The sequence below is a fragment of the Schistocerca serialis genome, chromosome 4 (assembly GCF_023864345.2).
Source record: "Schistocerca serialis cubense isolate TAMUIC-IGC-003099 chromosome 4, iqSchSeri2.2, whole genome shotgun sequence".
Classification (NCBI taxonomy): domain Eukaryota; kingdom Metazoa; phylum Arthropoda; class Insecta; order Orthoptera; family Acrididae; genus Schistocerca; species Schistocerca serialis.
In genome coordinates, this window is record NC_064641.1 from 217,147,012 (window position 1) to 217,165,517 (window position 18,506).

The 18,506-nt window shown below is 37.8% G+C and overlaps 1 protein-coding gene across 1 annotated transcript in view; it reads right to left on the reverse strand.

Annotated features, from left to right (window-relative positions):
* The window catches only part of LOC126473222 (rho-related BTB domain-containing protein 1-like), a 415,532-nt gene that overhangs the window by 42,460 nt on the left and 354,566 nt on the right, over positions 1-18,506 (reverse strand). Inside the window, exons 10-11 of the mRNA XM_050100131.1 lie at positions 5,130-5,243; positions 4,204-4,374 (exon numbers count right to left, since the gene is read on the reverse strand). Of these exons, the coding sequence (XP_049956088.1) occupies positions 4,204-4,374; positions 5,130-5,243 (285 nt within the window). The remainder of the gene's footprint in view (positions 1-4,203; positions 4,375-5,129; positions 5,244-18,506) is intronic.

An 18,506-nucleotide genomic window follows, 5' to 3' on the forward strand; every position in this document is an offset into this window, starting at 1 on the left:
TGCATCAATGACTACAAGTGTAATAAGAAATGCCAAGAAAGGAAGGAAAATATATTTGCTTAACAAGAGTGATAGGGCACAAATCGCAGAATATCTGAGTGACCACCATCAAACGTTCATTTCTGAGGAAGAGGATGTGGAACAAAAATGGAAAAAATTCAGAAACATCGTCCAGTACGCCTTAGATAAGTTCGTACCGACTAAGGTCCAAAGCGAGGGGAAAGATCTACTGTGGTATAACAATCATGTACGAAAGGTACTAAGGAAACAAAGAAAGCTTCATCATAGGTTTAAGAGTAGTCGAATCATAGCTGATAAGGAAAAGCTGAACGAAGCGAAAAAGAGCGTAAAGAGAGCAATGAGAGAAGCATTCAACGAATTCGAACATAAAACATTGGCAAACAATCTAAACAAGAACCCTAAAAAGTTTTGGTCATATGTAAAATCGGTAAGCAGATCTAAATCCCCTATTCAGTCACTCGTTGACCACGATGGCACCGAAACAGAGGACGACCGAAGAAAGGCAGAAATACTGAATTCAGTGTTCCGAAACTGTTTCACTGCGGAAAATCGTAACACGGTCCCTGACTTCAGCCGTCGCACGGACGCCAAAATGGAAAATATTGAAATAAACGATATCGGAATTGAAAAACAACTGCTATCACTTAGTAGCGGAAAAGCATCCGGACCAGACGAGATACCCTTAAGATTCTACAGTGATTATGCTAAAGAACTTGCCCCCTTTCTATAAGCAATTTATCGTAGATCGCTGGAAGAACGTAAAGTACCTAGCGACTGGAAGAAAGCGCAGGTCGTTCCCATTTTCAAGAAGGGTCATAAATCAGATGCGAATAATTATAGGCCTATTTCGCTTACGTCAATCTGTTGTAGAATAATGGAACATGTTTTGTGTTCTCGTATTATGACGTTCTTAGATAATACAAATCTCCTTCATCATAACCAACATGGATTCCGCAAACAGAGATCATGTGAAACTCAGCTCGCCCTATTTGCCCAAGAAATTCACAGTGCCGTAGACACTGGCGAGCAGATTGATGCCGTATTCCTGGACTTCAGGAAGGCATTTGATACGGTTCCGCACTTACGTTTAGTGAAAAAAATACGAGCTTACGGAATATCGGACCAGGTTTGTGATTGGATTCAGGATTTCCTAGAAGAAAGAACACAACATGTCATTCTTAACGGTTCAAAATCTGCAGATGTAGAGGTAATTTCGGGAGTACCGCAGGGAAGCGTGATAGGACCTTTATTGTTTACAATATACACAAATGACTTAGTTGACAACATCGGTAGCTCCGTGAGGCTATTTGCAGATGACACGGTTGTCTACAAGAAAGTAGCAACATCAGAAGACTCGTACGTACTCCAGGAGGACCTGCAGAGGATTAATGCATGGTGCGACAGCTGGCAGCTTTCCCTAAACGTAGATAAATGTAATATAATGCGCATACATAGGGGCAGAAATCCATTCCAGTACGATTATGCCATAGTTGGTAAATCATTGGAAGCGGTAACGACCGTAAAATACTTAGGAGTTACTATCCGGAGCGATCTGAAGTGGAATGATCACATAATACAAATAGTGGGAAAAGCAGGCGCCAGGTTGAGATTCATAGGAAGAATTCTAAGAAAATGTGACTCATCGACGAAAGAAGTAGCTTACAAAACGCTTGTTCGTCCGATTCTTGAGTATTGCTCATCAGTATGGGACCCTTACCAGGTTGGATTAATAGAAGAGATAGACATGATCCAGCGAAAAGCAGCGTGATTCGTCATGGGGACATTTAGTCAGCGCGAGAGCGTTACGGAGATGCTGAACAAGCTCCAGTGGCGGACACTTCAAGAAAGGCGTTACGCAATACGGAGAGGTTTATTATCGAAATTACGAGAGAGCACATTCCGGGAAGAGATGGGCAACGTATTACTACCGCCCACATATATCTCGCGTAATGATCACAACGAAAAGATCCGAGAAATTAGAGCAAATACGGAGACTTACAAGCAGTCGTTCTTCCCACGCACAATTCGTGAATGGAACAGGGAAGGGGGGATCAGATAGTGGTACAATAAGTACCCTCCGCCACACACCGTAAGGTGGCTCGCGGAGTATAGATGTAGATGTAGATGTAGATTATGAGGACTCTGGTCATAGAGATCACCTACTGTCAAACAAGGAAAGCTTCACTAAAGAACTACAACTCCTACAAACAATGTTCCAAAGGAAAGAGTAATCAAATTGATAAGAGGAACTTGTGCTGCAACTAAAACAATGTCATATTGACAAAAGGAACTTGTGTTGCAGCTAAAGCAATGTCTGTGAAGAGAACAAGATAGCTCACTCCTTGTCTAGGTGGATATTGGTATGTTAAATATGGTATAGACCTCCAAAAATCACGTAAATACCACATTACGTGATTATGTGGCATACTGCATGTGAAACAAACAGTCAGAATAGTTGTGAAGAGGTGGAAAGAACATCAGTGATGCACCTGACTTCTCAGTCAAGAAAGTTATCTTATACTGACCACTGGCTGGAATATTAACATTAAATAAAGAGCAAAAATAACACTATTCTGATACTGGGCTCTGCAGAAATTGAATGCCTGCTGAAGGAAATTGACCCAGGTGGTCTATAGAGCACATGGTATCACTACAGCACTGCACTCGCATAGCGAGCATGCCACCTGCCTCACCCCATGAATATACCAGCCAACTGTGTTCCTCTTGGCTGGTATAAATTTGGCCACCCAGCAAATAGTCAGTCAATTCTGTACTCACCACTGATCTTATCAGTTACTATGATCACTGTTCTATGGACTATTCGATAACAACCCACTTGGCACTTGGCTTTTCTCACTGCTTGTGTTTCAGATTTTGTCTCTCTTTTTCTTAGCCTGCTCACATCATTGTGGAAAGATTTTTGCTTTGCACCTCATTGTTGCAGTGGCTGCTTTGGGCTTGTCTAGGCTGTGCTTTGTGCACCATCAGTCAGTTGTGTTTAGCTCGACTACCACTTGGTATTGTGTCCTCCTTGGCAAGCGGCCCTTCCACCTTGATACTTCATCCATCTCTCTTCTCAGTTCTGCTGATATTCAGCTATTCATGAAAACAGCAAGTATTATGGTTTAGGGTAAGAGTTTCTTGCATTCAGTAATGAAGGTGTCTGTTGAAATAAGTTTCAAAAATTTTATAAACTAGGGAGGCATTCCAACAATAACAAGGTTTAGGTCCCCGCACTCAATCTCACTTGTCATAACATTCTCAAGAGCTTGAAAATAATGATGCTATGAGCTTTCCATAAAATAACTGCATGGGTTAAAGAAAAATGTATATTAAAGGATGCAACAGAGAAAGGGAGTTAAATTTGGCTGTAAATAGGAGCAGACATCAACAATATATTAAAAAGATGAAGCCAACTATGTGAAAAATGTGGGAAGACAAGTAAAGAGTCTATTCTGTTCTACTCTACTGTAAAGAGGTTGGTGTCCAAGCAGCAAAGAAACCTATGACTACTGGTTAGAGAACCTGATGTAGTCAGCTAGGTCAGCCATTGAAATGTTGTGCGCAAAATTGTATGTTTTGGGTTTTCATTAACTAGTTCATTATTTCCATGTTCCATGAATTATAATTGTGGTGTGGAATGAGCCAATTTATATTTATATTACAATTTTGCATCATCATCATCATCATCATCATTTAAGACTGATTATGCCTTTCAGCGTTCAGTCTGGAGCATAGCCCCCCTTATAAAATTCCTCCACGATCCCCTATTCAGTGCTAACATTGGTGCCTCTTCTGACGTTAAACCTATTACTTCAAAATTTTTTGCAGTGAAAAGGAAAATGGCAGAATGCTTGATTGCCATTTATCTGATTGTCTTTTACATAAGACTAGAGCTACCTGTAATTACTTGTGTTCTTATTTACAGTGATTTGTAGTTAATTATGTTGAATCTTGTGTGTATGCTGCCCCCCCCCCCCCCCCCCACACACACACACATATGACTAATGCCGAATGAAGATTCTTAGTTATCCCAAATATCTACTGAAAAGTATGAGACTCTGTAAATCTTAACAGAATTCAGTGGAACAGCTGGAACTGTTATCTGGTCTATATGTCTGTCATTAGGAGAAAAAAAGAGACATTCAACCATCCAGTAATATTATTTGTTTGTATACTGACCACTTTGGCACTACTTTCCCTGAAGTCCCCTGAAAACATTGCTTTCATCATATCACAACGAGCCATTAACATTGGACGATGGGCACTGTATGAGCCATCATCCAGTTGGAAAACAATGTCAGAGAACAATCCCTGGCCAAGACACAGATCTTCCAACCGACGGCGTACTTCCTGTACAAACAAAGAAAAAAAATGTTTTTAATATATTTAATGAAATATTAGAAATTTCCAAGTATTGACCATAACAGGCATCCCATGATAAATGTCCACACGTGAAAATAATTCCACCTGAATACTGTAGAAGCTTTTTATTTGTTGTAATGTACATGAACTAGATACTGAGAAACAAAATTTCTGAATTTCAGTCTTGGACCATGCAGTGACCTACATATTACTATTTCGTTTAGGCTTCTGTAAGTGTTCGCATGGCTACTCAGCAGCTATGTCAGCTTGATGGATATATTACCATGCATAATGTGTCACTACATCTGCATGATTCATTATCAACTAAGCAATAAGTGTTTAGTTATGTTAATCATTCCTTCTAATTTCTGTGGCTATGGTTACTAAGCCTCATTCTGTCAGATAAACCATGTGAGAGGTATAAATTTTTGTTACTCCATTTGCACTTTGACGTCATTATGCCTGAGCTTCATGCACAACTATCCTTTAAGGGAAAGCAGACCCATTTCTCTAAACTCCACCTTTTGACAAGCACAAGAGGAATATAGACTTAAACAGTTATTATTGTGAGGTGCCCTTATATTAACAATGTTGATACTGATAGTTAGCTTTGCCTTTTAAGCCTGCCAGTATTAAGTCCTTAGTTGATTTCACTTTTAAGTTGTGGCCTGTTTTGTTAGATATATCTTAAGTGAGTCATGAACATTAATTTACATTCTTCAGACAAAATTCACAAATATTACCTTCCGATATTGCTGTTTCACATCAGCATTCAGAAATTCTTCGTGAGCTTGAATGTTGCTGACAAAACTGAGCAGTTCTGGTAATTCAAGGAATTCAGCTGCCTGTCTTATTTCCTGCACATAAATACATAAGAATAAATAGTTAATCAAGATTTCAGTTTTAATGTAGGTATCAGATAGTTCGCATATATGCATTGAAAGTTTAATGCTAGAGATAAATAAAATATGTGTAATATGAGACCCTGCACTTGTACTGACAAGGCAAAATTTTAATTTTCTATGTATTTAAAAGTTTCATTATAATAATTTATTAGCTGCTTTTTTAATTATCACTTGATTTTGAAAGTGACATTCAGCATTTCTCAGTGACCTCATGCAACAACAATGCATTTCTTATTATAATTTACAATTTTATGAGGGAAATGCAAGTCTATATGTGACCGCTAATTAAAATCTAAGCCCAAGCCATGCCTAAGATGCACACATTGCAAGCAGAATTGTCTATGCCACTAGATTAAAACTACCAACATATTAAAGAAACAGGATGGAAAATATGTAAACTAGTTCTTTTACCATAATGGGATTCTTATGATATCTTCCATCGTGTCAAGTTAAAAAAATAATCTAAATATACTGAAACTTCCTGGCGCATTAAAATTATGTAGCCTTGGGCTTGAACTTCATGCTTGCCTTTTGCAGGAAATGCTCCTAAGTAATGTGTTATCCAAGTGCATTTCACATTTCAGTCTATATTTCTGATTTGCTGATATTTTTCAAAGTCCACACAGGCTTGTGTATATCTTACTGAACTACCACTCATAGGAGAAAGGATGTTTGCAGTAAATAACATGGAGACAGTCTATATGTAGTTCAGCACAAGATTTAATAAATTTTCATCCATCAGGAAGTTTCCTTACTGTACACATTCTGCTGTGGAGTGAAAGATTTCTACGAGAATAGGAATGCAGTTTAATGAATTCATTGCCTGTATCTCTAATGCATCTTGAAATAAACAAATCTTAGAGTGATATTTACTTCCAAGACAATACACACATGAGATAGAGTAGATTTTTACTAGTAAAAAACAGGTTTTTTCCCCAAAATCCATGAAACATGAGTTAAAAATTGGTTTTAAACATAGATCACCAGAGCTGATTTAAAACTCTTCAGTCAAAACATCAAGGATGGTCATGTAGAACAGTTCACTTAAAAACAAAGACTGTAGACTTTTTGACTTTAGATATAGTTAAAATCCATTCCAGAAAGTGCAAAACATGAAGTAGGAAAAATAAAAACTGGGACACATGAAATACGTATTGATGCATGATCCTAGATCCATCTCGCACAATAAGTATGAGGAGTGAAGCACAATTTGCGCATATGTACACCAATTAATTATCATCTAGAATACCTTAGCTGAGTTATTGTGAACAAATTGAAGGGTATTTCAAAGATTTGTGACAAATGCAGCAGAAATAAACTTGCAGCAAGGTTTATATTCTTAGCATTGAAGAAACTACTGCATGTTAACTCAGTGAACAATTTGTTACAAAATAGACAATACAAAGTAAAAATGAAAAAAAAAAAAAATGGAGAAATTAACATATCCAAATGTATCCTTTTAGGGCACAGAAACTCAAATACGAAAATCCAACATAAACTTTAGAAAAAGTTGTGTACCTGTGAAGTGTATTTCACATTAAAAATGCATAAAATACGACAGCCTAACTGAACAGAGTCTGAATCTGTAACTTAACAGTCACAATCCATCCTAAGGGAGCAGCATTCTTCTACCAAGCAGTTTTCAGGCAAAGCAGCAGCTGCTGGGAGCAAGTAGTTGGGATATAACTTAAATTGAAGCTGGTTTCCAGAAAGAACTAAAAACGTCAGTAGTGTTTGTGGGCCTAGCTGCTGCTTATAATACAATGTGGTTGGATGGACTAATGTTAAAGCTAAAGCAAATTGTACCTTGCATAAGGCTAAGAAAACTGATATTCTATACATTGAAAATCTGGTATTTCTGAGTCTGCCTTAATCACAAAACAAGCAAGTCATATACAATAAAGAACAGTCTACCGCAAGTATCTGCACTGGCCCCACTGTTGTCAACCTGTTATAAGTGACACACCATAATCAGTATCCGAGAAGTTCTGCTATGCAAATGATACTGCCATTTCATTCCAAAGCAAGCAACTAGAGAAAATGTGCTCACACAAGATCTGAGACTACCTTGTGGTTATTACAGGAACTGGAGATTGTGCCCTAACCTTACAAAAACTTAAGTGATAGCTTTCCATCTAAACAACAGCTTAGCAAACCAGCCACTAAAAGTCACCTTCTGCAACAAAATGGTTAAGAACAACCTTCCCCTTAAGAATCTTGGAATTCAGTTGATTGTTCATTATCATTCAAGACTCATCTCACATCACTTGCAGAAAAGTTAAAGAGCTGGAACAAAATCATCTGGAAACTAGCTGGAACTTCTTGGGGGGCTCAGACTGACACCCTCTGCACAGTGGCTTTGTCTCTTGCATAACCTGTGGTTCAATATTGCACACCAGTATGGTACAAGAGTGTGCATGTCAGCAACACTGATGTTCATTGAATAATACCATGAGAATCACAATGGGCACTTTGCGATCAAGATCAACTCCTTTACCGTGGCTGCCTGCTCTCAGTAATGTTGCTTCCCCAAATCTGAGAGGACAAGCACAGTGAGCCGTGAAGGGGAAAAGATCGCCTGCCTGGGAAATTGTTCTCAGTTCACCCAGCATGTATCTGAAGTTAAGGAAACCATTGTGGACAGTTCCTGAGATCCAGGTGCTGAAGGCGGAAGATGTGTGAAAGGAGACATGAAAAAAACATCAGCAAACACTTTCATGGCCTTTAAGACCCCATAAGTGTATCAGATTTGCATCTGCCTAGAAGAACCTGGTGTCAGATAAACAGGATCCAGAGTGAATATGGAAGAACTAAATCCTTTGTGTATAAATGGGGACTGTGTGACTGTGAAACTTCAGAGCAGACCACTGAATGCATTGCACAGGAATGTCCCACGAGATGTTTCAGTGGAACCTGGTTGCATGTCATCAATGCCTCTTCAAAAAACAATGGAACAGATAGACTCCTTTGACATCACCCTGTAAGGTTAATCAAGACTAGAGCTCTTGCATACTCATTTCATACTTAACTGTGTAAAAAACTGCTATGAACTGTATATGTACACCCATATGATAAATAATAATAACAGTAATAATAATAATAAGCATTCTGTTTTAAAAACTCATTGTGTGCTGAAGTGGACTGTTCCTATTCACTCAATGTCCAGCAGTTTCTGTTGTCTGTGTAGTGAAAACAGATTGCATTTCTACTATTAATCAACAGCATTCTCAATCATCCTAGAAGTAGGATAAGTAAAATGCTTTTCTTATTAATGAAAACATGGTAGCCACAATGAACAAAATATGAGCTTGTGTGGGGGGGAGGTGGGGGGGGGGGGCGGTATTAACAACTGCCACTTGTAGCGCAGATGAAATTTAGAGTGAGCAGTACTGAAGAGATTATCTCATTCCATAGGGCATATATTACATGGCCTTGAAGCAGATCTCCCTCTGAATCTATGCTGTCCTGTTACTTAAAAGTGGATATCAGAGGATACTTCCATTTGGGACTGCTTTTCATGAGACTACATATCCGTTAATTCAAATTTTTGACACTCTACAATAGCCTCTGGTAAACCAAACAAGTCTTCATCTGTTCTCTCAGTCTTATTTACATGCATTCTTTATGTCCCTGTTAGTCCAACCTCTTACAAGCACCAGGACCATTATACCTTTGTATGTTCATGACATTATGTACATTTTAGGAACCTATAGCAATGCTTGTCAAACAATAGTAAATCCAACCACAAATATTACAAGATATGTCCCAAACCTACTTTTGTTCTTAAATATGGTTAAAATCTATTCACAACAGTCACCATTTCTGCAACTACCAATAAATAAATAAAAACTATTCTTAATACTGTTGACATGCACACACTTAGCATATTCAAATTAAAAACCTTTCTTCTTTCCAAATTCTATCACACGCAGTTTTAATTTTATTATTATTATCCACTGTAAGCTCCTCATCTACTGTATGAAATGCATTATATTAGTTTTCTGTTTTAGATCCCCACTTCACACACTTAAGTTTGTTAAAAAATCTTAGTTATGAATTTTAACTAACTTTCAGTGCCAAGCAATATGTGAATTATGAATTTCTTTTCTTTTTCTTGAGCATGTGCTTAGCTACAAGAAGTCTGTGACTGTAGGCTACAAATATTTTGAGACAGAGAGTGTTCCAGGGTGTTTGATATGTCTTTTGGTGCTCTTAGTGGCTCATATACGTTTAACAAATCACTAGGAAAAGCATTGCAGCAAATGCTTTTTATTACATCATGTACTGTCATATCTTTTCACGGATGTCCCAGTGCAATGAAAAGGAGCATTGTCAGACCAATACAAAGTAGAAAACATAAAAATACAGATCAGTATCACTGATTCCCATGTTCACAATGATTCCTCTTCAACCAGTGATGCTATTGCAGATAGTGTCTTTTTTTCACTAAAACAATCTCATTGCAAAAACTCAACATGGATTTTGAAATAATCTCAACACCAGTACAGCTGTCACATAGTTTTTGCACAATGCTGTGGGCATATTTCTAGATCTTACAAAGACATATCATCTGCTCAATGATGTGCTCCTCCTACAGAAACTGAAAGTATGCAGTATCAGGTTCAAAATGGCTCTGAGCACTATGGGACTCAACTTCTGAGGTCATTAGTCCCCTAGAACTTAGAACTAGTTAAACCTAACTAACCTAAGGACATCACACACATCCATGCCCAAGGCAGAATTCGAACCTGCGACCGTAGCGGTCTTGCGGTTCCAGACTGCAGCGCCTAGAACCGCACGGCCACTTCGGCCGGCCAGTATCAGGTACAAATCTCTTGATCTCCTGTCAACTTACCAAAACCAAAAGAAAATGATGCACAGGTTTATATTATCAAAATGGGGTGAGAAAAATCAACATCCAGGCTATGGACAAACTGTATTGCAAAGCATGCCACGAGGGTTAATACTGAGACCAATTCCTTTTCTATTGTATATAAAAGATGTACAATCTTTTAACTCCCATATAATTATGTACGCTGATGGCACATTCCTACTATTTTATGATGACAATGAGAAACAGATAAAACATGTTTCAACCCATGGGGCATGGGAAGTGACTAAATATTTTAGTAACCAGGGCCTAAAAGACCCTAAGACAAAATCATAGTTACTGGAGTCCAAAGCAGGTAGCTCATGCCATATATATATATATATACGATATATTTGTGGGACATTGTCTACAAATAATGAAGGCCCATGGTAGGCTGCAATACTGTGACTTTGCACTTCATTTTTTGGAGTACATGGAAATGGATGACATGTGGCCAGGTAAAATTCTTTGGATGTACAAGGCACATTTTACTCTGCATGATGACATGAATGCATAGAAGTGTTACATATGTAGTTCTACTCTTCCACATTCTGTGCAGAAACATCCACTGCACCAAGCTTATGTGACTGTGTAGTTTGGTTTCACAAGTACCTTGATTCTCAGTCCATTTCTTTAACGAGGTGACACCTTGTGGTCCTATTGGGTGTACAGTGACATTTACATGCCTTGTGCAACACATGCTTCCAGGTTTGCAAGAATACAACTGTGTCCACACAACCAATTTCATGTAATATAGGGTGGTACCACATATCACTTTCCAGGTGAAAGATTTGCTTCGAGGAACAACTGGTAATGACCGCACCACCTCTGGGCGATTTGAAGGTTTGTGGCCTTCCAGATCCCCTGACATAAATCCATATGGCTTCTGGTTGTGGTGATATCTGAAACATTGTGTCTATCAGGGGTGCATCCGGAATCTTCCTGATCTGAAGGATAGCATACGGTGACTTATCTCTCTGATTACACCAGATATGCTGCAAGCAGCTATCAACCATGCCGTGTTATGGATCCCTCATGTCATTCAGTCATAAGACTATATTCAACACATGTTGCCATTTGTGACTATACCCTAATAAACATGCCAGATCATATGCTTGTCATTCCTCCCTCTTTCCTGCACCCACATTCTAACTGTTTACAGTGCCACATTTTCACATGGTGGTAGAAAGTGGCACTATTATTTTTTTCAGCATACTCAGTGAATTCACTGATTAATGAACGTATTAGTTGACCCCAATATTATTGCACCTGAGAGTGATGGCACTTCAGTCTGTTTATCTTGAGTTTTTATCATAGTATTTTGTGATGACATGCTGAAACACTTGATATCACATGCATAGTTGTCTTGAAATCATCCAGAGTGCAATGTGTTTTCCTTAGTTACCACTGTACTTGTTCACTGCAACATCACCACATGTATCCAGTAATGACCACAAGAGACCAAGTGCAATAATATCATGGCTGGGTAGTACCTACAATGTTTTAGCTTCCTGCAATGTACACGGCCTGTGTTGCAACCGTCAGTTTAATTATAAACATCTGGTACTTATTGAACCAGTTGTCCACAAAATTATGTAATAAAACTCTGAGAACAGTATACTATGTGGCAGTTTTCTCATCTATAAACTGTGGGATAGAACTGTGAGGTTTTGCTGCTGAAATGTGCTTGAATGGAACATTAGTGCTACAAAAGAGAGCTGATACAAGGGCTGGGGTACAGGGAGATCTGTCATGATGCTCTTATCCAAAATAAATATTTCACTGAATACTACTCATGTGCATAAAGATTTACCAATTTTTTGCAATCATCAAGGTGAAATATGTAACAATACAAGAATTAAGCACAGTTATTAAAGAGAATGAACAATATTAAAACTAACAGAGCACAACCCATGTATCAGTGGCTTAATGTGGTAGAATAAATTGCAGAAAACCCTAACAGCAAATACTGAAAATGCATTTACAGCAAAATTAAAATATTTTCTTGTAAATAAGTGCCTGAATTCACAGAAAGAATTGTAAAGCCTTATAGCCCCTTCTCTAGGCTACAAAACCAAATTGAACCTGTCAGCAAAAACTGCAAGCTATTACAGACTGTAGACTTATGTAAAGGATGAAAGAAGCAATAAGGTCAGCTGCAGAGAGTGAAATAACTTGTGTTGGACAACCATAATTGTTAAGTTAGAAGTACATACAAATATTTGCAAATAACCGAGGGACCTACTACCTCCCTATTCAGTCTACTCTGTTAAAACACTTATATTTATTTATTATATTATGGATTAACCTTTGCAAATAAATATGATACATAATATACCTTTTTATACAAATGCGATATTTATTATACGACATTTGAAGAAGTCATCACTTGATGATTACACACAAAAAAACATAACCTGGAAATAATGAATGTTCATAGCCAATATCTCTGATGTTCTCCCACACGTCAAGTAAGTTGCTGGTCACTTACACTACTCTTCTATGTACATGCTCAATGTTCCTTGACAGTGAGATGTGAGACATAAATTACGAACTTCATGTACTGTTATCTGTGTAATAACTTGTATAACAAATCCTATATCATTGTATGTTATGAAATACAAGGGTGCTAAATAAATTGAATTGAACTCAACAGAGTGCAAGCATTTGGTTTTCAGTCTTGTTTATGTGCCTATTGACCATTCAACATCTCAACTACAGCGAGCTGTTATCTTTACTCCTCCCATTATTTACAGGGTGTTTCAAAAATGACCGGTATAATTGAAACGGCAATAAAAACTAAACGAGCAGCGATAGAAATACACCGTTTGTTGCAATATGCGTGGGACAACAGTACATTTTCAGGCGGACAAACTTTCGAAATTACAGTAGTTACAATTTTCAACAACAGATAGCGCTGCAAGTGATGTGAAATATATAGAAGACAACGCAGTCTGTGGGTGCGGCATTCTGTACGTCGTCTTTCTGCTGTAAGCGTGTGCTGTTCACAACTTGCAAGTGTGCTGTAGACAACATGGTTTATTCCTTAGAACAGAGGATTTTTCTGGTGTTGGAATTCCACCGCCTAGAACACAGTGTTGTTGCAACAAGACGAAGTTTTCAACGGAGGTTTAATATAACCAAAGGACCGAAAAGTGATACAATAAAGGATCTGTTTGAAAAATTTCAACGGACTGGGAACGTGACGGATGAACGTGCTGGAAAGGTAGGGCGACCGCATACGGCAACCACAGAGGGCAACGCGCAGCTAGTGCAGCAGGTTTCCGTTCGCCGTGTTGCAGCTGCGGTCCAAATGACGCCAACGTCCACGTATCGTCTCATGCGCCAGAGTTTACGCCTCTATCCATACAAAATTCAAACGCGGCAACCCCTCAGCGCCGCTACCATTGCTGCACGAGAGACATTCGCTAACGATATAGTGCACAGGATTGATGACGGCGATATGCATGTGGGCAGCATTTGGTTTACTGACGAAGCTTATTTTTACCTGGACGGCTTCGTCAATAAACAGAACTGGTGCATATAGGGAACCGAAAAGCCCCATGTTGCAGTCCCATCGTCCCTGCATCCTCAAAAAGTACTGGTCTGGGCCGCCATTTCTTCCAAAGGAATCATTGGCCCATTTTTCAGATCCGAAACGATTACTGCATCACGCTATCTGGACATTCTTCGTGAACTTGTGGCGGTACAAACTGCCTTAGACGACACTGCGAACACCTCGTGGTTTATGCAAGATGGTGCCCGGCCACATCGCACGGCCGACGTCTTTAATTACCTGAATGAATATTTCGATGATCGTGTGATTGCTTTGGGCTATCCGAAACATACAGGAGGCAGTGTGGATTGGCCTCCCTATTCGCCAGACATGAACCCCTGTGACTTCTTTCTGTGGGGACACTTGAAAGACCAGGTGTACCGCCAGAATCCAGAAACAATTGAACAGCTGAAGCAGTACATCTCATCTGCATGTGAAGCCATTCCGCCAGACACGTTGTCAAAGGTTTCGGGTAATTTCATTCAGAGACTACGCCATATTATTGCTACGCATGGCGGATATGTGGAAAAATCGTACTATAGAGTTTCCCAGACCGCAGCGCCATCTGTTGTTGAAAATTGTAACTACTGTAATTTCGAAAGTTTGTCTGCCTGAAAATGTACTGTTGTCCCAAGCATATTGCAACAAACGGTGTATTTCTATCGCTGGTCATTTAGTTTTTATTGCCGTTTCAAATATACCGGTCATTTTTGAAACACCCTGTATGTTGTACTTAGTCATTCAGACATAGGTACAATGGATTTATGAACTGCCAACCATGGATTTGTATTTCATTTTTTTTGGTTTGGATTTTGTTAAATCATTAGAAAATATGATCTTTCATGGTTTAGCACCTGCAACCACATTGTGAAAACTTGGGAACAGATATTCTAATACCAAGTACTTTCTCTCAGTTTTTGTCAGCAGCTGATGAGTATAAAAGATGAATAAACCTTCATTCAACCAGACAGACTGGCACATAGGTCAAGGTAAATAGCATTTTGTTTAATGCCGTAGGATTTATTTAGAATTACATGTGAAATGCATGTTTATTTGATTCCTTGATAATTTAATAAACTTTGTAAGTGTACCATCAGAAGTCTTAACTAATTAAACATGGCCACAGAGCTTTGGTATTACTGTTTTATAAGGTATTTTCATCCACCCTCAAATCAATACAAAAAATTAATAAATGAAGGAATAAGAGCTGAGCATGTGGAGAGACTAATAAATGGCAGTGACTTTATCCATTCATGTGAATTATTAGTGATGCCATACAGTGGTTTACTTCTATTTTTTAAATATTTCAGTACAGACTGGCATCAGGGAACATAGTATTTAGCTATTATATCATTCGTACCATTTTCATATGAGTGCAGAATGAAACATCTATGCCAATCTGTTGACCGTAGAATATAGTTTCCTATCTTGGCAGAAAAAATGTTTGAAAGTCATTATAAAAAATCATATTGAATCTTAGGTCATTATAATTAAGAATGAACAAGTATAGATTTTTTCTTAACATACTAATAAAAGTAGTTTATAAATGTATACTGTAAGGTACTTCATACATATTTTTGTTAAATTTTAGAGCAATGTACAAAATGTTGTGTACAAACAGAAAATAATTGTGTAGGAACCTACAAAAATATTAAAATTTAACAATTTTCTCTAGTATGGCATGCCACATAACTGCTACACATGGCAAAACAACAATTAGCAATACTATCATCTTTGCATATTGAAAATTAACAGAGCTGACTAAGTACAGTAAAAAGCATAAAGGGAAAACACATAAATTAAATTACTATATACAATATACAACAATTCTGGACAGTGTAGAAATAAAAACTACATCAGAAATAGTATATCTGGATGGTTTCTGGGTTTTCTGCTATAAAGCCATGTAAATTTTGGCAACCAACTATTCTGCCATCATTATCTAACCAAATGGAACTCAATATATGGTTGGCAATCCTCTATACATTTTTGGAGAGTATATGGAAATGACTGCCTAGTTAGCTGATATGAGCAGTGCCAATGCATTTTTGCGCTGTTTGATACAACTCAGAAATGCAAAAAAATCAATGTTATATTGGGATAAAATGTAAAGCAACAAGTAGGTACATATTAAAAAACTCAGTCTACCCAAAAAAGTCTTAGCTTAAGATTTTAAACATGGCTGCAGCAGCAACTGTTAAAATTCTTCACAATAAAGGATGGCAGCCAAAAACAGTTGCAGGATAGAATTTTTTTTTTTATTAAAATTCTTGACCAAGGTTTCGGTACATATAAATATACCTTCTTCAGAAGTACATTTCCTGAATAGAAAGACACATTCATTAGAAAAGCCATATCAACGTAAGTGAGAAACAGAAGCTTAAATAACGGTGAAATTGCTAAAGTAATACAGGCACACAATCTTTAGTACTTACTAAAATTACATCATGCACTGGAGAATAATGAAACAATTATGCCAAAAGGCGTCGTCAGTAATTAAAATATCATCTCCATATTCGCTTTGATCCTGTACCCATTACACATGTCGTACAAATGGAGATGATATTTTAATTACTGACGACGCCTTTTGGCATAATTGTTTCATTATTCTCCAGTGCATGATGTAATTTTAGTAAGTACTAAAGATTGTGTGCCTGTACTACTTTAGCAATTTCACCGTTATTTAAGCTTCTGTTTCTCACTTTCGTTGATATGGCTTTTCTAATGAATGTGTCTTTCTATTCAGGAAATGTACTTCTGAAGAAGGTATATTTATATGTACCGAAACCTTGGTCAAGAATTTTAATAAAAAAAAATTCTATCCTGCAACTGTTTTTGGCTGCCATCCTTTATTGTGGAGTCTTAGCTTACCAATGACCATTCTGTCTTAGAGGCATAGGGAAACAATTCTTTCCTGTCCTGGTCAGTAACATCAGTGCAGCCATATACAACTGCCAACACTTAAGAACACTATTTGGTATTTATAGGGAATTATGAGGAAGATTTACAAAATTCTCAACAGACTTTATTGATCATTTAAAGTAGCTTCCCTTTAATGACATTGGTTCCAAGGGATTTTAAGGAAAAGGAAGATTAGGACCTTTACATCCTGTCAACAGCAAAAAATAGGTAAAGCTGTCATCAACATGAAGGTTGGTTTGAACACTACAGCATTTCACTAATAGTGGTCCAATTAGAGATGGTACGTCTTTGCCTTCTTCCAACCTCTGAACTGATCTATCAACCTGCTTTAGATGGACCTACAGTTTAACATGGATTCCAAACAACAATGCAACTTAGAATTCTTCACATTAACAGATACTGTCAAAGGTGAAGGAAGTAAAAAGTGACACATAAAAATACTACACTCTCCAGGTATTAAACCCAAGAACTTTGAATCCATAATCTGGCACTGAGCCACCAAGCCACACTGACAAATCCATTAGAGATCAAACTGGGGAAGGATGGGGAAAGAAATAGGCCACATTCTTTCCAAAGGAACCAGCCTGGTATCTGCCTTGAGTAATTTATGGAAACTGCAGAAAACATAAATCCAGGTGGCTGTACAGGAATTTGAACAATTTTCCTCCTGAATGTGAGTCCAGTGTCTCATTACTGTGCTACCTCATTTGGTATAGGGAGTTTTAATGCAGTCTCAATGTTCATGTGGACTCTATTAAATGAGTTGGCATAAACAGTCACTGAAAAATTGACAGCTGTATGGTGGACTACTTCATACTTGAATTGACTTAGAAACACACTTCCTGTTCAGTGGGGTGTACTAGGAACAGATGCTGTCAACAAAAGAAGACCTGTGTCTTTGGTTGTCAGTAATCTCTTTGTAGTGTACTCTGAGGAGAATGCTGCATTATTAACAGTACTGCAGCCAATTTTGTTTTTAAAATGTGTCTGAGATAAATTCATAGTATAGAGACAACTTATGCTACCGATTTCCATCTGTTGTCTGGACTCTCTCAATTAAAGTAATACTTTTACTGTGGACGTGGAAAAGTACCATCAGTTATTTTTCCTGGACACCAAAGGGGAAAAAACTAGTACAAACTGACATACAACAATAGTATTTGTATGCATCCAGTTCTTACCACCAATCTGGATGCAATGGCAAACTGAGGTGCCTATTTACAGTGCACAAGCCAACAGAAGAAGTTTAGCATCAAATTATCCCAGCTGAGAACAGTTTTCTCCAGAAATAACCAAGTAAGAATGGCTACACAAAGTATCAAGTTCAACATATTTCATAAGAGAGTGAGTACAGAATAAGAAGGAACTGAATGAGTAGGAGAAGACAAAATTTATTGCATACTTATCCTGTGCTGTCAACATATCAGCAAACATATGTATCATACAAATGTATCTTCTGTCCTTCAACCAAGATCTGTGCCTTGCTCCAACAAATCAAAAATGATTTGGGCTTTTACAGACCAGATGCTTATCATATCCATAATCAATATGATATGACATACTTCAGCCTGCATAATCAAATAGCAGTACAAGAAACAACATGATAAGTGGCTTCTTCAGCTCAGCAAGCTCATCATTCCAGAACATCATACACTTTTGGGCATGCCATTGACTATGACACAGTGAAACTGTCACCCAAGCAAAAACTAACTAAAAGTCTGCTTACATTGCAAAAGAGTTTTTGTGAAATTTCATTGTGAAAAATTTATTAGATCAGGATAATGATTTCAGCTGATCAGATAGAAACTTTTCTTACCTTTTCTTTAAAGTCAACAGCCAGTACTAATGCTTTGAAATGGAGATCTTG